General features: G+C 33.7%; 1 protein-coding gene across 1 annotated transcript; it reads right to left on the bottom strand.

The window, feature by feature from the left end:
• Positions 1-1,014: 1,014 nt before the first annotated feature.
• On the bottom strand, positions 1,015-23,196 carry LOC134851774 (uncharacterized). The gene is made up of 2 exons (XM_063868002.1): positions 22,951-23,196; positions 1,015-2,090 (listed from the first exon to the last, which is right to left on the bottom strand). The coding sequence occupies exons 1-2, from the start codon at positions 23,044-23,046 to the stop codon at positions 1,200-1,202; spliced, it is 987 nt and encodes a 328-aa protein (XP_063724072.1). The 5' UTR covers positions 23,047-23,196; the 3' UTR covers positions 1,015-1,199.
• Positions 23,197-23,219: the final 23 nt, after the last annotated feature.

The raw sequence follows: 23,219 nt of genomic DNA, 5'->3' as shown, positions 1-23,219 counted from the left end.
AATGTAAAAATATTTCTGAGAGCAAAGAGAACGAGCAGCAAAGCGACACATAAAATTTGACGACATTCCGACTCTAAAGTGGCAAATCTATTGGTTTGTTACCGTAGTAACAACCCTCTCAGGATTGTTTTCTGGAGCAAATATCGCAGCAAAGGTATCCATTGAACAAGAACAATGGCTAACTCAGTTTGAATTCAAAAAAATCCTTGTCATGTGGCGCTTCACACAGAGAAGTCAGATCCTATTTTGCTATTTGATGGAAAGTTAAGAACGTAGCCTCGCTCTACTTAACGAAATCAAAGAATCACTATATAAGTCTGCAACCTAGACCCCATCCTCAACTCAATCACGATACACGAGACCTACTTCTTCAACACAAGCAACTGTACTCCTTCTCTCTTTATGAAGACAACTAAGCCTCATCGCGCCTTCGCTGTTTCAAAAGAATTCACTCCAAAAAAATTTCTGAAGCCCAGATGGGTGGAACCAGTCCAAAACAAATATTTTTTATATCCTTTTATGTTCTTGATAACCATCTCTATAAAATACTTAGAACTAACCAATCATGGTCCATGACTAAAACGTCAAAAAAAACTTGTAAGGCTGAAACTATTTATAGTTTCAGCCAGAAGAGAAAAAAGCTAACTTCTTGAGCAGTTCTTGATTCAAAACCTCGCAAATACCAGTGTACGCAAGATTTTTTGAGACTAGGAGACATAAGAGTAGATCATGATTGGTATTAGGCTAAGAAGTCGCACGAATCTATCCGGCCGAAAATAAGATAGCGTGATGAACAGATGGTGTACTTTATCCGAAATTACTCTATGAGAAATTCCGGACTTAATTTCAAATGGTTTAAAAACAATTTCAAGGAAATTCTGAGTTATCGGACAAGAGTTATCGCATCAAAAATTGAAAACAACAAGATTATAAAATTATCGGAATATCTGAATAATTTCATGGTGAGTTCGATATTACAGATTTTATATATGCGCGCTCATAAAAATTGGGCAGAATGTGAACAGTGATAAGAATGTATATGGAAAAAATTATCTCAAATCATATATTAGGTCACTCTAGACTAGGTAGATGAGTTGAAGCTTGGGTCAGTTGTCGGTGGTGTAATCGGACACATGAAAATTCAGAAATAACAACTTTACGAAATCACTTTCAAGTTCGTTGTGAATATTTTGAATATGTTACAAATGTTGTCTCGATTGTGTGATAATCGCTCTGCTTGCTTGAAGAGCGAGAAAATCTTCGTGTTTGCCGCCCTGGTCAGGGTGGTATTTTTTGGCCAGCATTCGATAATTATGCTCAACTTCTTGTTTCGACGCATCATGATGCAGTTCCATAAAACGATATGCCATAGAAAGAGTCTTTTCTCTCTCCGATAACGGTCGAAAATAGTCCAATAAATTAAAGTATAGCACATCGGCTAGGTATTGCAAAGTATAAGAACCAGCCAAAGCTCCGACACCTGCTCCAATAACAGACCCAATCGATCCTCCATACAAGGCTCCCATAGCTGAACCCACACCTGCCCCGCCCGCGGCACCTGTTTTTGTAGCCAAACCTGCAACATATTTGCGGGCACTTTGATCAGCAATATGATGACCATCTAATTCGCCCGACCAGTATTTTGTCATATCGCCTACTAAGAACAGAGTATCTTGAATAATATTCGTTTGTTTAACACCAAAAAGCTTCGAAAACGCTTTTAAAATGTTGTACGTCGTTGGGTCAAGTAGCCGAATCGCTTTTGCGTAAGCTTCGTTTAAAGCAGACCACTGCCTTTTTTGTTCAAGCTGTTCGTTTCGATGTTCGAGAAGAATCAAGTAATTTTCGTCCCAAACTTTCTGCATGTCCTTTTGATATTGTCGGTTTTCTTCTTCTTTCTCGGTAATTTCAGTCCATTTCAACAAATTCCTTTCATTCGTTGAAAAAATGGACAATCTCAGATTCCAAATATCATCTAGAAGATGGTTTCCCATCGGCGACGAAAAAAAGTAAATCAATCGGCTCAGCTGACCCGGATACTTTGTAGCCTCTTTTAGATCCTCTATTATGGTTTGTGGAATTAATGATAGCTAAAAAGCATAAAACTTAAATGAATAAACGGGCTGGAAAAAAAATTTACATGATTTGCATAGTATATGGAATGCGTCTGCAAAACTTCAGAAACTGTGTCCAAAAACTTTTCTATGCAATGGAAAAGGAAAATTGTTTGAGAAGCTAAAACAAAAGAAAAAGAGTATCTGTTTTTATCCAGAAAAAAATTCAAAATTTAGTTTTTAATGTTTGTTATTTGTAACGCGAGATGTGCTCCAAAAAAACTCAGGATAGTGTAGTATTGCGAAATACTACACACACAAAAGACCATTGTCTTAATTGTTTATTTAGCGACCCAATTCTAAATTGGAGCGTGCCATTTAAATTAAAGCCTCTTTTCACTAAATCAGATATTGACTGATTTACTCTTGTTAGGACTATAAAATCTTGTTTTGAAAATCCACTCCTTTTTAAATACTTGTCCAATTTTTCTCATTTTTTCATGCTCAATATTTTAAAAGGGCGGCGATTATTAATACGTTCCTTTTAACTTAATTTGAAACAAACTAGATAAATTTTTAGCAGTCTTGCCGGCTGCACTAAAATTCTCCTTGCTTTGATTTAGCATAGATGCACCTGCAATATGATGCATCAGAGAAAGTAATACGAATTTTTAATCAGACAAACTGAAGGCTGCGGTTTTCTTCAAAGAGGACTAATAAGTTGAAGATATTTGATTTGAAAAAATCAAATAAAAACTAGTTGAAAATTCCCTTATAAGAAAGGGAGAACAAAGGAGCAGGTGAAACCTGAATAATTAAAGATTGAATCAGCCGCCGGTTTATGCCTAGTAGGGTTCTTGCGAAAGCATCCCCTGCGCTAGCAGTCGCCCACGATATTCCTCCATCTCGAGGTCTATTAGACGGCTTTCTAACTGACATTAGCTCATGAACTTAACTATTATCTATTATAATAATAATATATAAAATTTCTGAAAGAATTGTTCTCTGCCTAAGTCTGCTAGTAAGATATACCCGTTTTGTCCAGTAATCCACTAATTACATGCCAAAACTTCAGTTCAAAGTTATCATCACCAAAATTAACGAAATTCTATATTAAACTAAAGTGCTCAAAAACTTATTACATATCTTCATTGTTTTTCGAGGGGGTTAAGTGGTCATATGTGCAATCTAAGAGTACCCTAAATTGTATGATAAATTGAATTCTTCATCACATTATCTCAAACCATCCACGCTTGTTGCTATTTATTCTGATCCTTCATCAATTCTCGAGGCTTATCCTCAATTTTTCTTAAACTCATTTTAATTATATCCACCTTAACGTAACTTGAACCTAAATCATCCACCAGTAAAGCTACCAATTTCTGCACTAAGGAAGAAAATAAAAAAAAACCAAGAAGGAAGGAACGGATTTGCGTGTTTTTTAATAAATCATTGGTTTTTTATGACACAGTTTAAATATACACCTAATAAACAATAAGAATACGCACTGAAACCCAATCTTAAATGTTAACCACATAACACCAAACACCAAGGTTTAGTTTTAGCACAAAAATATCAGGTTTCACAACAAAAACTAAGTCCAAAACACTGACACATCCACTTTATATTGATAAACTAGGTTTCATATGATAGCATAAGCACTGAAAAATTGATTTTTACCAGCCAAAATTTTTTTGTTTTCAGTCTAGGTTTCAGTTATAGGGTCAAACGTTTCAGTTAAAATAAGTATAGTTTCCGGTCAAAATTTTAAGTTTCTGTAAACGGATTCGGGTAAAACAGCAAAAGTTGAACTAGTCAAACCCAAATTTGGATACCATAAGTCAAAAACCTGGTCTTAAATGGTACGTTTTTGTTAGTTTCAGGTTTCAGAACACAAAAAGTGAGTTTTTGGTCTCAAAATTGAGCTCCGAACGCCGAATTTTGACTTTCTAGAGAAAACTAACAGTGTTAAAACCCACCAAATCAGTTTTAGAATTTAGTTCCTAAGGCTGAAACGTACGTTTCAGAATTGATGTTTTTGGTTTCAGACCCAAAAATCTTGCTTCCCAAGTGAAATTTTTGTAAAATATTGAAAGATAATAGGAATCCTTAATGCACTAACAAATTTTTAAACTCAAAAAACTTCTAGAAGGTGTTAGTTTGAGCCCTCAAACTTATAGGTTCACAAAACTAAAATCGTCGTTTTAGGCTAAAATTTTCATCTTTTTGGCAATTTTATTGCTGAAATAGAAATATATTAGAGAGACTAACCTAAATTTCCAATCTCAAAACTCTAAAACCAAGTGGTCAAACCATAGTTTCAGTTAAAGAAATTATAGTTTCAGCCCCAAAAACTTAGGTTTCCGCAAACAAATTTTTGATTTTGAAGTTACAAACCTGCTCAAAATTCTAATTTACACTAGACCAGCTATCAAAAACCAACTTTTTGTTTTCATGCACCGTGTTTGAGAGAGTTTAAGAGTTTTACGTTTGAGTTTTCAAAAACTAAGTTTAAGATATCAAAAGATTCGGTTTTCTCGAATTTTTTTGCAAGATAAAGCGAAAACCAGATATAATAAAGCGTATAGAAAATTTTAAGATTAAAAAAACTCAACTTCAGCTACCATAGTTTCAGGTTTCAGCTTATCGTTTCAGTCAAAAAAATTTCTAAAAAGTTTTAACAAAAAAATTAAGTTTTGAACCAATAATAACCAATAAAGGCATAAAGATATATTGTTAACCATACCATAGCATCAATAAAACTTCACCTGAACAAAGTTTCAGGTTTCAGTTAAGGTTTCAGCGAATAAAAAACTTGAAAAACTTAGAAAAGTTTTTAGAAATTTTTTTTTCCCAAAGAAATTTTTTAATTTCCTTATCTTATTTTTAATAACCTTTGTTAATATTCAATAATTCCTAAGAGGTTTTCATTACTCTAAGACATACTAATCAAATAGTACAACTTGGCTTAAGAAAAAGAGAACAAACATCGTGAAATTAAAGTCAACACATTTTAAAATTGACGTCAGTACAATAAATTTAAAACTCAAATTAGGTAATAAAGTCTCTAATATCATATGGTATATCACTAGCACTGAAAAAAATCATATTAGTATACTAGCGAAACACCCTAATGAAGATAAACACGAATTATACGTCTTCTTTCGACGATATACTCCAGAAATTGACACAATTCTTCAGCAAATAAAAATACCAAATAACATAATTTGTATACCGGAAGAGCAATTAATTGCTTCACTCCCGATTGCTTTTTGATATCATAATATACCCAAGCACAAAACTACTTGTTTTTGTAATCATTTTTTTTAAAAACACAAAATTTTCCTTAACAAAAGTTAAAAATAATAACAATTTCATAAAAAAAATTTAATTATTTTTTATATTGTTTATCATTCCCTAGATAAATATTTATGTCCCTAAAAGGATGTAAAATGCTATGACCAACTTTTATCAAGTAAATACAACAGCATTTAATTTAAAACTAAAATTAAAAAAAATACACAAAAATTATTTGGTATATCACCAATATCCAAAAAGATCAAATCACAATTTTGTCCAAACACCCACACAAAAATATTCACGAATTAACATTTCTTTCCAGCAGCAATACCCCAGAGATAACTTCTATCTTAAAAAAGCTTAATCATCCCCATAGCACTATTGATCTATCTAACAAAAATTCGTATTCATTGAACCCAGCAAACTTCATTGTAACTTAAATACAATTATTTCAGTCCGAACAATTGATCAGTACACAACACATCCAAACCCTTTATATATTGTTAACAAAACATTGAGTGAATTAAACAAAGATAGCAAACGTAGTAGCATATCCAGATTTAGCTCTCGAAAAGTTTACCGGCTTAGATCCGAATGAAGATGCAAGAGATTTTTTTGATATAGTAGAGAAAAAGATAGCATTTTCCCTAGGCACTAGACCAGGAGACGCAGGTGACGAACAAAACGCATATGATAACAGACAAAGAGCCTTATTTGGTTCAATATTAAGAGGTCCAGCCGCTCAATGGTATCAGGGATTAGCAGCAAACTTACCTTGGAATGATATAAGAGATCACTTCATAGATAGGTTCACTGATGATAAGGATAAGTATAGGAGACGAATAAAGCAGAAAACATAAAAAGACAACCTGATGAATTCATTAAGAGCTACATACATAGATTAAGCACCGCAGTAGACCGTGGATGGCCTAATCCAACTTTTAATGATGATCAAAGAACAGCAAAGAAAATGGAATTCTTTGTACGCGGCTTAAGCCCGCCAGGCTTGAAACAAAAGGCTCATCAATTCCTAATTGAGAATCCACCCGCAACATGGCAACAATTAAAAGATCATATTGCAACAAAAGACTTAAGTTTTGCAGTAAGTAGTGAGTTTACTGGAACAGCCTCAAGTAGTGTTGATAATAAGTTGGAGATAGAAGGAATAAAGGATCAGCTTAAGGAGTTAACAGGACTAATGAAAGATCATAAAATAAATGCAGCCTATAATCCAAATGAACCCAGAAACAAACAAAAGCATACCCGATTTTGTAAATGGTGTCGTAGGTCAGGTCATACTATCAGTGTTTGTTTTAAATATAAAGACCACAAAGATCAAAACAGAAAACCACCTCAGTATCGTGAAAAATTCTCAGACAATTATAATAGGAGATCTAGGCCTCGAGAAGAAAATAGTTATAACAATCGATACAATGGCTATAATCAGCGAAATAACAATAACAGACCATATTCTCCGTATACTAGACAGTTCAATAACAGAACAAATAGTTTCGATAGATCTCGATATCAAAGTTTTGGATCAAGAGATAGAATTTTCAATAATAGATTTAACGATCAAAATAACCCAAATCGTTATAATACTTACAACACAGCCTCAAACAACTATAATCAAATTAGGAACAGAAGCATTTCTATACCCGATCGAAATAGAAGATCATTTTCACAAGACAATTATCGAATGCGATACCAAAACAGACCTCACGAAAATAAATTCCCATCCTTCAAAAATCAAGCAAGATCCCTAGGTGATTCAAAACCATCCTCCAGAGAAAATAGTCGAGACAGAAACCCTAAAGTACAATTTAGTGAGAATAAAATCCATGGCTATTACAGCGATGAAGAAGGCGAAGAACTTACTTTAAACTAGAACAGTCTCCGCAAGATAAAAAGTCACAAATGTATATTAATCTATATCAACATCCCGTCGGAGACAAAAAAAAATAACGGCCTTGAAACCCAATTTTTCGTAGATACTTGAGTAACTTGTTCACTGTTAAATTATGATACCTATTTAGAAAACGTAAAAATACAAAAGTTGACACTTACTAAAGCACAATCCAAAACATTTGCTGTTAATGGACAAAAACTCAATTTTTTAGGATATTCAAATTTTAACGCTAGTTTTGACAGTAAAGGTGATTATTCTGTAAAAATTCGAGCATGGGTTGCGGCCAAGGACGGATGTAAACTTAATATATTAGGTATGGATTTCCTCTCTAATTCAACTAAATCGATCGACTTTTCAACACCGAAACTAGAACTTAAAATGTACCCAGGAGTATCAGTCGCTGTCAGCAATATAAAAAGCAAAAGCTATCCATTTATAAGTAGTTATCAGAATGTATTTTTAGACCAAACCATAACTTAAGCACCAAAATCAATTCGTGTCATTTCAATATCCCCAGGTGACAAAGTTTTCAAAAAGGGAACATCGTTCAAACTAGATAAAGATCTACAACAAAAAGGAATATATACTTATAACACCTATTGTAACCATGACGAGAAAACGTTACCTATAATGTTAAACAACCCTAAAGAATCGAAGGTCATTATATCCAAAGGCTCAATTGGACAAACTTTCGAAGACATTGAAACTGATTCAAAAACAATATACAGCGTCTCCGACAATATAGCTTTTATGGAAGTTTTGTTCAACAAAAACGAACATTTAGATCATATTTTTCATGTAAGCGAGCAATCAAAAGATCAACTGTTCTTCAAAAATTCTTCAATTAGTGAAAATCATAAAAATTCAAAAAAGAAAAACAAGGAACTTTTGAAACAAAAAGAACTTGATTATTCAAATAAATACGAACTAGAAACAGATTTCAGCAAGGAATTGAAGGACCTGAAACCCAAGTCTGAACTAAACTCCCAAACACATTTTACAAATATACAAATTCATGAAATCCAGAAAAAGTTTGACAAGACAAAACAAGAGCTTCTAAAAAAATTTGACTTTACTCACTCTGATATAGACCAAAATCAATTACAAGACCTAATGAATATGCTATTACAGAATAAAGACGTATATTCACAACATAAATACGACGTAGGACTAATAAAGCAAAAATTCCACGTAAAGCTTTCACCAAACTCTGTATTGACTAAACAAAGACCATCAACAGTTTCATTGCATTACCAAGAAAAACTGAATGACTTACTAGACCAACTTGTAAATCAGGAATAATTAGAGAAATGGGAAGTAATACCGAAATGGGATCAGAATTTATAAACCCAATTATAATACTTCCAAAAGGGAACATAGTCAAGCTCGTTATCGATGCGAGATACCTGAACTCAATAACCGACTTAAGTCGTTATTCATGGCCATTAGAACCAATAGGATCGCTCATCACTAAGCTAAAAGGAAACTTCTTCACCACGAGTGATTTATGCTCAGCGTACAATCAAGTACCTTTAACAGAAGAAACACAACAATTAACAAGCTTTGTAATTGGATCAAAACAATACACTTTTAAACGAGGTTTTTACGGATTATAGGGTCTACCAAATTTCTTCAGTAGAATAATGACAATACATTTTGCACCCTTAATAAAAAGAAATCAAGCAGTAACCTATATAGACGATACAATAATGCAAGCACAAACTGTAGAAGAAATGTTCGACATCATTGCTACATACCATGACTTATTAAGAAAATCAGGACTAAAAGCTCAACCAGAAAAAAACAAAAATTTTTTTGAGAAGAGTACAGTTTTTAGGACATGTAATAAGTAAAAATGGCAAGTCAAGAAAAAGGTAGATGATCTCAAAGCATTGAAATCGCCAGAGAACAAAAGAGATGTAATGAGAGTGTTAGGTTGTTTAGGATTTTATAGTATGTATATAAAGAACTTACATGTAGACTCAAAGCCTTTCTATGATTTGATACGAAATGATACAGTTTTTAAATGGACACAAGATCATGAAAATTTTTTTTAACGAAATAAAAGAAAGAATTAGCGCCGATACAATCTTAGCAATACCAGACACAAGATATCCTTTCCATGTACACGTAGATTCATCATCAATAGGAATAGGTTCAATATTGGTACAAGAATTCCCAGAAGGAAAACGTATTATCTCCTTTAATTCAAGAGTATATAACAAAGAAGAACAAAAAATGTCAACAACAGCTAGAGAGCTTTGCGGTGTTGTATCAGCTCTACAAACATTCGAACACTATTTATTAGGTTCACCACATCCAATATATCTCTATACTGATCACGAAGTTTTGATTTACCTTTGGGGAAGAAGAGGTAAACTCTCCCATAGATATTTTAGATATCAATTGGTTATAACTTAATTCCAAAATTTAAAAATTATTTGGACCGAAGGAAAAAACCTAGCATTCCCAGATATTTTAAGCAGAAATGTAACAACTAAAGATTTAGACAAACACCAACCTAAACATAAAAAAATTCCTAAAGACATTTTATTTTACGACAAAAATGGCTACGAAGAAAAATACTTCATAGTCCATGATACCGAAAAGGGACCCAGCGACGAATTTTTTCCTGTCATTAAACAAGATAAGAATGGTGTAACTAGACTCAAAATAAATAACGACAAATTAATCAAAATACCCAAAGAAACAAAAAAGAACAAATTTGCTCACTAACTGATATAAGTTCTTGCTTTATACAAGGTTCAGCTATCAACCAAGTTAGAATGATTCAAAACAAAGTACCAAATAATAATGCAAGTGACGAAGAATCAGATCATAACTACTCCGAATTGTCCTTCGAATTGAACACTAACCCAACCCAATTTGGGGATTATATGTCAAATTACGATATTGAAGACCAGTCCGACCTCTTATATTTTGAAACGATTAATGAACAAGATGAGATAATCCAAGAATGTTTAGTAAACGATGAAATTGCATTATGTGAACAATTAACTAATAAACTAGAAAACAAAAAACTTGCAACCAAAATGCCTAACGAAACACTTACAAACAAGGATAACCTTACTCAGATATTTACTAGTTTCAACAACCTAGGAAAAAATATAGATTTAAACACAGAACTTATTGCCTAAGAACAAGACACCGATGCAGTCATAAAAATCGTAAAAGAATTAGTAAGAAACAAAAACAAAGACTCAAAAAATATATACGCTATAGACAATCAAGAGCCTTAACTTCATATCTAAACAAATTTGAAACTTTACTATTAATAGGAAATATTCTTTGCATTGAACAAGCATCAGATAATCCCGAAGTAAAAGAAATTAAAATTTTTGTACCTATGTCACTTTTTATAAAAACATTTGAATTGGCCCATACAGATCAATTAGCAGGTCATGTAGTAAAAGACAAAACCATTGCGAATATAAAGCAATTTTTCTTTTGGCCAGGCATGTATAAATGGATAACCCAATTAATAGCAGGATGTCTTGATTGTCAAAAAAATAAACACAAACGTCACGATCTTAACCAAGCACCGTTAGAACAATGGACGGATACAGTACCTTTCCCGTTTCATACTGTACACATAGATTATAAGGGACCAATTAATCCTACATCAAACGGAAAGAAACACTGTTTAGTTGTAGTAGATTCATTTTCTCGATTCCTCCAAGTAAATCCAGTAGCTAACACTACCGCACTTGAAACAATAAAAAGTTTAGAAAAATTTATTCTCACATTTGGTATTCCACAAAAACTAGTTTATGATAAAGGAACAGCTTTCATGAACGAAGATTTTACTAGTTGGCTTCATGAACTAGGAATAACACATGCTCCCAGAACCGCATATTCACCATGGACAAATGGTAAAGTGGAAATACAAAACAAACATCTAGGAACACATTTTAGAATTTCCTTTGATCAAGCAAAAGGAAATTGGAGTGATCTAGCTGCGAAATTCGCTTTCGCTCATAACACCACTATCAACGCAAGTACTGGATTAACAACATACGAAATTGTTTTCGGACAAAAACCTCAAATACCAATCTCTTTAAAACTAGGATTACTCCGAAATTCAGAATTAACGTGCAACTCTGAGTTCTGTGCTTATCTCCCATTACACAGACATTCTTTACAAACATCATCAAATAAAGCTATACAATCATTATTAAAACCAAAAATTAACACTTCACTACTTATCAGAGAGAACCAATTTAAATACATCTATAATACAGCTTACAAGAAAAGTCTTGAAAACAACGCCAAAATCCACAAATATCGAAATAAATATAAATTAGGAAAACCCTTAGAAATAGGTCAAAAAGTACTGTTGGAAAACCATTCCATAGAAGATGGCAAATCAAAAAAAATACAAGAACTACGATCAGGCCCATATACGGTAACAAACAAAGTAACGAAAGTAAATTATGAAATACAATTAGATTTAGATCAAACTGTAAAAAAGACAGCTCATAGAAACCATCTAATTGAATACTTTCCCATTGAAGAAAAAGCAAAGGAACTGGTGAATGACTATGTTTTAAAAGACCAGTCCTACAAACCATTCTATGAAAATCTAAGGAAATCAAGGAATAAAATTGTCAATACACCACTAACCAACAAATCATTTCAAAACCCAATGGGTTCATCAGAATATTTACCTGTCGAAACACACCATAGACGAGAAAATAATATAGAACTACATGAAACTGAGCAAAAAAAATATCGACTCAGGATTTCAAGAGCACAACACAGAAACTATACAAAAACCACATACACCAGGATTAGCTCAAGGAAGGCTAACCTCAACACCTCTTTATCCAAACGATAGGAATGGTAATAATTTCGATGAATTGTCATATATACCATCTACATCAACACACCATCCCCAAAACGGACAGAAATCTGTTCAAATGGGCTCGACAAACGAAAGACCTCAGAGACATCGGCGACAACCCAGCTTCTACCAAGCAGGATTCAACTAAAAAATCTCTAATAGTCTTCACTAACTAAAACCTAAAAAACCTATTTTGTAATCTCCGGGTCATCAATTTGGATACAAAAGATTATTCAAACTATGACCTCACACGTAATCGTCAATCAAACTAGTCAATTTTTTTAAAAAAACAATGGTTTCTTCCAATAAAAACCAACCAAAAAATTTACTATTGCTAATTTTTAGCAACTTTGCGATAATGATGAAATTTACTACTCTACTTTCAACATTTATACCTCTTGTCATTCTACAGAATGATGATTTGGAAAACGTATCGAATTCTCTCAAAGTTACTCACTATGACTGTTCAAGCATGCAGGAAAATAAAATGTATGCTTTAAATCAAGTGGCCCTATGTAAAGTTAGCCCAGAAAACCTTTACACTACCGATAGCACAATTAGCGTATGTCAACGGTCTTATAGAACATACCTGAACGCAGTTATGTGTAAAATTAAAACATTTCCCATTCGTTATAATTGCGGAATAAGGGCACATTCTTCCATCGTTCACAATATGAACATGATAACCTATGAATTTGTTATACCACCAGAAGATTGCGAAAAAGCAGCAAAAAACAACAAAATTACAGTGAATGAAGATGGATACACCCATGAACTAATTATAAAAATGGATGAAAGTATTTTACAACACAGAAATGAAGGAACATCATTAGAAGGAGATAGTTCGACATCATGCAAGAAAAGGGGACAAATCAAACACTGTAGCTACGAAACGCACATGCAAAAAGTTCAACTCAAACCTAGAAACAAAACAAGTACAAATCCTTACGGTATCCCATTACCATGCACAGTACTCGAAGGCGGATGCAAATCAACATCATTAGACCCTTATGCTTACACATGGGACATGCCCGAAAATTGCGTAGTCACAAAATTTTTTTCTCAAAAACAGAAAATGGTCAAGTACGCTAATAAGTTGGACCACCCTCAATATCATATACGGAGTGAGGGATCGGCACCCAATGGCTTAGACCTCAAAATTCGCATTTACAACAAGCAGCAAGAAGTCTGCAGCAGGCCAGGAGCATTATATAAAACAAATTTCGAGTCCTTGTTTATTTCTTATTCAGGTGGTTTTGATATGAACACTGGTAAATCCAGCAACATACGACATGATGATAGAAATTACTATCAGATGCAAATAAATGAGAACGATCAAATAAGAGTGAAACCTTTGAACTATCCTCTGGGATCAAGTAATTTTTCCTTCCTCCATGATGAACGTAACAATAAAAATCGGGATCCTCTTTGGCGCCATGTAGGTACCGATGAAATTGATTACGAACTTCATCTGGGCGCAAAGTTAGGTTACATAATGTACTTTAATGCTAAACAACTCAGACATTCTGAAATGAAATTATTACAGAATCAATGTGAACTCGAAAGAACACAAATTCTAACAATAATGATGTTAGCTTTACAAAATACCAGGCTTGCAGGATACATGTTAACTGGCAACCGCTCTATGTTTTTGGACACCGATGGAGCAGTTGGATGGCTGTATCACTGCCCTAAAAAGTTTCACCTCTTAAAGTTCTCGAAAAATGCTTTGATCGAATACCGATCTTTTACAATGGGCGAACAATGTTTGTCGACCCTATTACCCGCCAAACTTTTCCTTTTGCCAAAGAAATACATTGCGTTGGTGGCTACAAAAAACGCCTTTCAACTTGATTTAGATGATAAATTATCTTGGTACCAATTAATGCCGGCTCCAATACCTTTCAAGACTCCTTTAATGTTCGCTCCACACGATATAGGCCATATTACGGAATTTCCCGTATACGATTCGCGACGCGCAGGCATGTATACCCCAAAACAATTAAAAGCTTTTTGGGATAACATTATTCATAACACAGCATCAACATCTATTCTCAAAAAAATTACAAGAACTGTTCTCCAAAATGGACACATGGATTATGCAAATTCCGACGCTTTAACCGCCGCAATGGGTTTAAACCAAAAAATTTATCTAGATTCTCTGCTCTCATCGGGATTTTTCATGAATAGTTTCATCGGAACATTCGGTTTTGTTTCTTTTTTTCTAGAGAAAATCGGAATTTCTTTTGCCTGTTTTCTTTTTCTCAAATTCCTGCTAGAAATAATAGTAACAATTATTGAAGCTTTGGAATTTAATAAGCTAACAAATCGTACTATGAGCTTCTGGAAGATAATATTAGGTGCCACGTATAACTTTTTCGTTCTATCCGTTTTTACTTCTGTTTTCTCAAGAGAAAACTCCAATCTTGAATCATCAGATTTGCGAAACTCAAGACAAAAACAAATACGACAACAAAATCATAATCAAAACATTTACCAAGAAAGCACTGCTTCAATACCTATGGTAGAGCGAAATGAACCTGCAGTACCCTTAATGCCAACAGATTCACAAAACGAACCTGGTTTATACCCAGACCTAAATAATCAAAATGAACATTTAGTACGGAACAATGTAATAGGAACAATTTCTAGCACAACAATCCCTCGTCCAACCACCAACAACAATACTATAACACCAATCTAAGGCAAGAGTTTTCTATTTCAGAATGCCCTCAAGAAAACGGTGCATCCCCATTGACTAAATGCTAGTCGATATATTAGACAGACAAGTTCTTTTATTAATTCAATTTCCCACACTTACAAATAAACTGTTTACACGAATAGCAGCTTTTGACTTGCCTCAACCAGGAACCAATAATTTTATACGCCTCGTGCTAGTTGTTTATCCAGGAAAAGTGATTCATGAAGCTGTCATTGAATCATCAAATCCGAAAAAAATTATATTTGATCGTTTCTTCAAAGTAACGAATCTGCTATCATAAAAATTACTTCAGAAGGAGTTCATTTTTGTGTGTGAAAACACCACGATACAAAGAATTTACTTGAACACAAACATTTAAATGTTGGTTGGAATTTTGGATCGAGAAATTCGTTTGTTAATTCAACTCCCAGGTTACGCAAACAAACTACCAGCATTAATAGCATCAGCAAGATTACCAAAAACGAAACCAAATGATTGTATTCACCTTATGATAATAACTTATCCTGAGGAAACTGTTCAAGAAATTGAAATTGACTCTTCAAACAAAAAATATGATTATATTTGTTCTTTACTTGAAGGAAATAGCTCGGCAGTCGTCATGACCGATTTCGAAGGAATTCACTTCTGTGTATAAGTATTAACCAGAAACAACAAAACTGAATGGATACTTTCCAAATATAAAATTTGGAGAAAAATAAATGTTCCTTGACATACTAAATCAAAAATTTCTGCCTAATCATATCTTGTCCTCATTTCCCAAAGAAATTCTATTCCCGAGTCACAACAGGAATTTTACCATCCGTAGCAATTGATAACCATTTACACTTAATTATCATCGACTTTCACCATAATCAAATTACGATATTATCGTGAAGGAAACCAATCCTAGATACAAAGATATTCTTCACATCTTAAAGTATAAAAACTCAGCCATAATCGAAACTGCTTGTGAAGAAATTATTTTTTGTGAGAAAAAAAATTAAATATAAACCCATGTTAATTAAACACAACAATCGTCACGTACTCCTTTACCAAATAGAAAAATCCTTCGACGCCTGTAACGGTTCATATTGTCCGAAACTTATCTTATATTTCGATTATTGTAACACGTGGGAAGAAGGAACAATTGAATCCTTTCACAACTCGCCATATTGGAGTTTTTTCCTAGTTTTGTCGAATACTTGCTTAAGTCATCTGCCAAAAGACATAAGCGATTTCCATTCAAATGATCTCACTAACCTCTCGTAATCTATTTATCCGGTTACCAAACCTACGTTACTCATTAATTGGAGTAGAGAAACACTCTGAAAACTTTTATCTTTTACATGTGAGTAAGGTTAACTCCAGTATATAAACTACAATCACAATTCCAGGAAATCACCCTAATTTCCTTGAACTAAGTCATTTTCTTGCTTTTGACACAAATGCAGAATTTTTTCTAAATCCACCTATTTTCTCTGATTAGAAAAAATGATGTTTAATATCAACGACCAACCAGTTTCAGTTATTCATTTAAAGAAAACATTTGAAGTACAACCACATTTACAAGTTTACATGATAGTTAATGTTTGATACATCGAAACAGGTACTTTTGAGGAACTTAGTATTTACCCCACTTCCCGATATTGGCCATTCTTTCTTTTTGTATCTGATCACCCAGAGTCTTGTCCTACCAATATTGAATGTGAACATTGTACCTTAGACTAGAATGATAATTTTTTACGAAGGAACCTTTGTCCAAATTAAAGGTTTCCAACGCTCCTTCATTCTAGCAAAAAATTTCAAAATAATCCCCATTGTTATAATTCATTTCGAAACAATTTATAATGGCGAACTACACAGCACCATTATTAAACCAAGCAATAAATACTGGCCTTTAATACTATGTCTTGCAAATAGCCTAACATTTCCCATTCCCTGCGATCTAGACCAGATTGAATGAGCAGTGAGAATGACAACTGAATGTCCTATATGTTTGGAAATTTGCGATCAAATGAAAAAATTACATAAAAATTTACCTCCACAACCACCACATTTAGTTTGCGTTAATTGTTATAATAAACTCAAGCTAAGAGCTAGTACACCATTCGCAAAAATTCCTTGCCCCATTTGCAGGCAGATTATTCATGTAATTAATATGACAGAATACGATGTCTGTAATATCTGCAACCAATTAGTGTTATCCAGAAACAAACGAAAGGGTGAACATATGATAGTTAAGCACCCTTATATTACTGTATGCAATAACTGCCTTGAGAAATGCAAAAACATCTGCCCTATCTGTTTTTCCAAAATTGCCTTCGATGAGTTTTGGGCATAACTTCTTTTTATACAATGGCAAACGAATGCCCTGGTTGTCTAGAATTGAAAACAACTCTTCAATTAAGAAAACTTCACAAAAGAAAGTATCCACAACCCTTTCATTTTATTTGTAATGTATGCTTCATGACTCTCAAATCCAAAACGAACTTAATTTTTGACAAATTCTTATGCCCAATATGCCGCCAGGATGTTCACGTACTAAACTTCGAACAAATTAACAAATGACTGACCTGTAAAGGCAATAAAAAAAAAATGAATAAACAATTATGCTGTTTGTTTAGGAAGTCGCAAAATGTTCTGCTTGGTAATGGACATTGATTTTGTCCTTGATTATAATCTCCTCGTCCAAGTTGACGGTTACCAAGCGCGCACAAATCGTATTTATATTCATCCCGATCAACAGCAGTTGGATATTTTTTGCCAACGTTATAGTCCTGGCTTCCACGATGAAGAAAAATTTACTGTCAAAAGCAGCAGTAGATTTTTTAATATTATCATAAATGCCTTCAACAATGACGAAGATGTTATCGACATCAATTTCCAAACCTCCAATTGACTTATTCTTTAATCTTTCCTTCCTTAAAAATGGTTCAACTAACTTTACCCATTGTAGCCCATTCTTCTAAATATGGACAAATTTTATGCCCCATTTGCCAAGTCCCAAATTATACCCAATCACTTTCATATTATTCCCCTTGTTGTTTATGCGAAAAAATGATTAAAAGCGCAACTTGGGGAAATACCCAAACCCAATGTATGGCAAGCTATCAACATCTTACTGATTGCCATCAAGGTATCATTATTTGTACAAGATGCCTCCCTAATACGGCACATTTTTGTCCCTTATGCCACATCCCTTGTGATTTTTCCGACCCCTGGAATTAATCCTCTACACTTTACGATGTCCATATACGATTCCTCTACATTCCTACATTTGGTAAGATCTCAAGACTTCAGTAATCCGCTCACAATTTATAAATCTTTTTAAATAACAATAAACACAAAAATCTCTTTTACACATGCTATATTATATACTATTTACCCCCCCCCCCGGTTTTTTCTAGTCCCTTTTACCTATAAAAGGGGACCCCATGGTAAGCCTGTGGATGACCCCAGTTGGACATACATTGAAGATTAGGGGTTAATTAATGCCCAAATTTCCATTTTTTGCTTTAACTACATAAGTTTAATATCTGAGCTTAACTCAGTGTTGTAAAGTGCTTTATTCCTGTGGTTAAAAAACACCATGATCGTTTTTCTTCATTTGTTTTCCGTGGTGGGTTTGTATGGAACCACAAGATTATATTTTCCACCTTTTATATATATACAATTTTACACTTTGTCCTTCATTGTTCAAACATTTGATAATTAGCCTTAATATCCGAATGTAATTCGGGATTTTGAATATTTGGTCATTTTATATTGATGTTTAGCAAAATGGAATACGACCCAATTTTAAACTGGAACTGCCAAAATGCAGACCCTGCACCAGAGGAATATAAAAGAAAGCTGCCTCTCAGGAAGAAACAACGGAAACCGGTAGCAGTTCAATCTTTGTCAATGGACGACGGGTTAAATAAGAACCCTCGCAATTTTCCCAGTTTAACCCAAAGATGGAACTGCAGAAGTGCAGAGAAACCAAATTGGATACGGAAAATCCAAAATATATAACGAGTTTAAAGTACTCATTAAAGGAAAATTATAACAGATAGAAACTGCCATCGTTCATTGAAGTCGTCAACTCAATGACAATGGAAAAGGCGATGATGCCTATCGATTTCATAACCCAGCCAGAAGTTGTTATAAAGAACGAAACCAACTTCTGGAAATTAAAGAAGAGGGAGGAACACGGCTACATCCTCAAGGCAGGAGGCACGCAAGTCACCATCCCGTTTGAGGGAATAACTGCTTTTCCGAACCATGTAAAAAACAGACAGGAACATTAGGACGACATTCAAGAACTGACGGACGGAATGAGCAGACTACGAATCAAGAACAAAATCAAAAAGAAGAAAATAGTAAAACTGCAACAAAAACTCGAGGCTTCACAGAGGAAGATAGCGATCCTCAGATCATACAACATGGAGCTAGAAGCCGGAAGGAAGCTCTAGATAAAACCTAACTTATCTTTATAACTTTTTCATTTGATGTTCTCTTTAAATTTAATAACTATAGTATTTAACCATTAAAGTGTTTAAATTTTCACCATAGTAACTGTAAGAATCGAACAGCTTAATTTTCTAAAAAAAAGGTGAGTTGTAGTATTGCGAAATACTACACACACAAAAGACCATTGTCTTAATTGTTTATTTAGCGACCCAATTCTAAATTGGAGCGTGCCATTTAAATTAAAGCCTCTTTTCACTAAATCAGATATTGACTGATTTATTCTTGTTAGGACTATAAAATCTTGTTTTGAAAATCCACTCCTTTTTAAATACTTGTCCAATTTTTCTCATTTTTTCATGCTCAATATTTTAAAAGGGCGGCGATTATTAATACATTCCTTTTAACTTAACTTGAAACAAACTGGATAAATTTTTAGCAGTCTTGCCGGCTGCACTAAAATTCTCCTTGCTTTGATTTAGCATAGATGCACCTGCAATATGATGCATCAGAGAAAGTAATACGAATTTTTAATCAGAAAAACTGAAGGCTGCGGTTTTGTTCAAAGAGGACTAATAAGTTGAAGATATTTGATTTGAAAAAATCAAATAAAAACTAGTTGAAAATTCCCTTATAAGAAAGGGAGAACAAAGGAGCAGTGAAACCTGAATAATTAAAGATTGAATCAGCCGCCGGTATATGCTTACGAGCAAAAGGACTGGCCTGAAATCTTCAGTGTTTCATTTTGCTCAGTAAGCAGCGAGTCAGTTCTCTTCAGTCAGATTTTTTAAAAATAAATATTTTTTCTTTTCTGCCCTAACACTAAAATTAGTCTAGCCCTTTCCACTTATAAAAAGAGAATAAATTCTTATTTTAGGTTTGAAAAATTATAAATCGAGATACTCGAGATACGCACACCCGAGGAAGTCCGGACTACAAGTACTCAAAGGACTACGGCAAGACGATTCAGACGACCCAACCAGAAGTGCTGACTTGGACAAAATCAAGGGCAACCATACATACTTATCAGCCACCGAACTTAGTGAGAAGATAAAATATTGATGAACAAAATAAGATTAGCTCAACCTCCCCTCATAGGTATAATTCTTTAAGCTGTTCGATTCTTTTATATAACCTAATAACCCAGTGCTTTGTATCTAACCAACTAATTAATTCATACCTTTTCTAACTATTGTTTCTACTCTACTCTTTGTCAAGACAATTTGACGATCTAAGGTGAGACTTATAATTTAGGATAAAACTACTAAGCATTCAACCAGCAATGAGCGCTTAGTAAAATAGGAAACGGAAAACTTCGCACAAACACGAGTTCCAGACTTAACCAAAAGACTAAAGGTGCTGAATATCCAAGAAGCTAGAAAAAATATCGTCCCCCAATGTTTAACATCCATCGATTACAATGCTAGTCAACTTTTTCTAGGCACTCTCAAAATGGTGCGTTTTTACGTGTACGTGTAGTGTAGTATTCTAATTTCTTGACAAACGGTGGCTCTGAAAATTAAATCCAACACATCATTTTATTTGTTATAAAAGTTTTATGCAGACTAGATACGGCAAAACAAAAATCAAAAGTTCACGGTAAAGCTTAAAAAATGACAATGGTAACTAAATGAGCTAGTCATGGCACGAGGCACCATCAAATGTTTTCTGTAGGTCTCTTCCGCTCAAGCCCCTGCGGGGACGCGAAACAGTCTAATATGTCTGTGCATTTACAAACCTTTGAGAAAAATATCCTAGAAAGTTTTATGTAACAGATTTGACTTCAAATCAGTCAAAATTAAAAATGTAAAAAATCTTACCTGCCTTATCTGGGACTAAAACTGGCCCCTCTGGTATATTGCTCACTTCTATTAACATTTCACTATCACTTACTGGTATAGACACAGTTATTGGCAGTAGAGAGAAGGAGATAGATAAATAAGAAAGGTTATAAAATCATTTAAGTGAAGAAAAGGGCCAAAATTTTGCAATCCTGGTGAGCAGCCGCGAAGTTTTTCTATCGAAACAAATGAGTAAATAAATGATACTAGTGAAAACCGCAAGCTCTTGTATTTTTTAAACTGGGAGATATGAATGTTTCATTTCAAACAAAAATCAACATATGTTAGGTAATTAAATAAAAAGGAAAAATTTTCGTCAGTTAGATGGAGATTCAAACTTGTGTACTCAGTTTTTGAGTGCTCAACAAATACACTCGACATCCGAATTTTTCCAATTGTAGGGTCCTATAATGTATTAATAGCACGAGCTGTTTTGCCTCAATTCTTTTTGGAACTATGTATGAGCGGGTTAAAACACAGGTAAAACATTTTTTCTAAAATTAAGTTAATGACACTACTGGCTATCAGTTTGCATGAAAATTACGATCACAAATGGCTAGTTGAAAAGTCGAAAGGGCTCCGAGAACAAAAATCAACGCGAGCACACATTTTTCGTCACATTCTTCAAAAGCAGGTAAATAACAATTTTAACCCATACTTTAAGTAAAATACAATATAGAATATTATTTTAAAACAATATCAATTTTTTAAACTGCTACATATTTTAAAATGTCTATTTCACGGTTCACAATTTGTTACAAAAAATTTCAATTTCTTTTTGCGGACAATCTAGCTTGTACTTTCTATCCTAGGCTTTTTATGTTTTCTTGTGTTTGTTTCTTTTCGCCATTTCACTTTCAGTCACCTTGCTCAATGAAACCCGCATGTAAAGAAGAAAATTAAAAAAAAAACAATTTAGATATCTTCTACACCCCCCCCCCAAAAAAAAAATCCGAGATGTCCAAAAAGCATTGATATGACAAAACAACTAAAATATGAAAAAACGATGCAAATTTTTTTTTGCAAACACTTTACAGCGATTTGTGAACTTTTTGCGGTAAAATTAGCTTTTAAATAAAAAAGAATATGCTGAAAAAAAAAACAAAGTGCAAATGGACTGCAGTATCCGCTCCCTTATGGTTCATACTTACGGTTTTCCCCTCTTTAAAAAAACAATTCAACGGCAAAGCATATCATCATTTTGAGAATCTACTTACAAATCTTCCCCTTTTGCAAATATAAAAGGATAGAAAAAATGACGCAACAACGTACAAGGATTGCACACAGGATGCTCTTACCATAATCATAAGAAAACTACCAATAAATTAGTTTCGTTTCTTGTCCGTGGTGCGATGAAAGAACTATACGCACGCGTCAAATAAAATAAAATTAGGCTTTATTGACAGTAGTGGTCTCAAAGAAAAGAACAGCAATCAAAAAAGAAAAATTAAAATGCAAAAAAATGACAAGAAAGAGCTAAATGTTGTATCCATAAGTATTGTTAAATTTAAAAAAAAAAACAAGTTTTTTGGCAAAATGAACAATTTCAAAAACGCAATCATCACTTTACTTGATCGCTTAGTTCCTTGAAATTTGTCTAACATTCAAAGATCAAACCGGCTTTTCTCAACACCGCGACAATTTTTTGCAACATGTTTAATTGCGTTCGAATCACGATTGAAAGGGTTTTTTTTAAACATCATTCGACCCATTTCGTTGAGTATTTGTGATACCTGATGTTGCGCTGAAAAAAAAAAAAAAAGATAAAAACTTAAACACCCGAATACAAAGTTCCTACCCATGTTTAATGGTCGTAAGAATGCAAAACTCACAGGGTTAACAGGTTTCTCGGGGATAGATGATGGGGGAGCTGGACTGGAAAAAAGCCATAAATGGATGATGGACTGGAAATAATCAAACAGCATCATAATTACGTCTTCTATAACTAAGTTTTAATTTATTCTCAATTAACCATGAGTTTACGTTGAAGTATGTATTTTGTTGCAAAGAATGAAAACCTGTTGTTATAACTGAATCAAACAAAAACGCTCGTTGTTCAGAGCGTAACGCGTAGTATTTAGTCATCAATAATAATTCTACT

The sequence above is a fragment of the Symsagittifera roscoffensis genome, chromosome 7 (genome assembly GCF_963678635.1).
Source record: "Symsagittifera roscoffensis chromosome 7, txSymRosc1.1, whole genome shotgun sequence".
Classification (NCBI taxonomy): domain Eukaryota; kingdom Metazoa; phylum Xenacoelomorpha; order Acoela; family Convolutidae; genus Symsagittifera; species Symsagittifera roscoffensis.
This window is presented reverse-complemented; position numbering and strand designations above follow the sequence as displayed.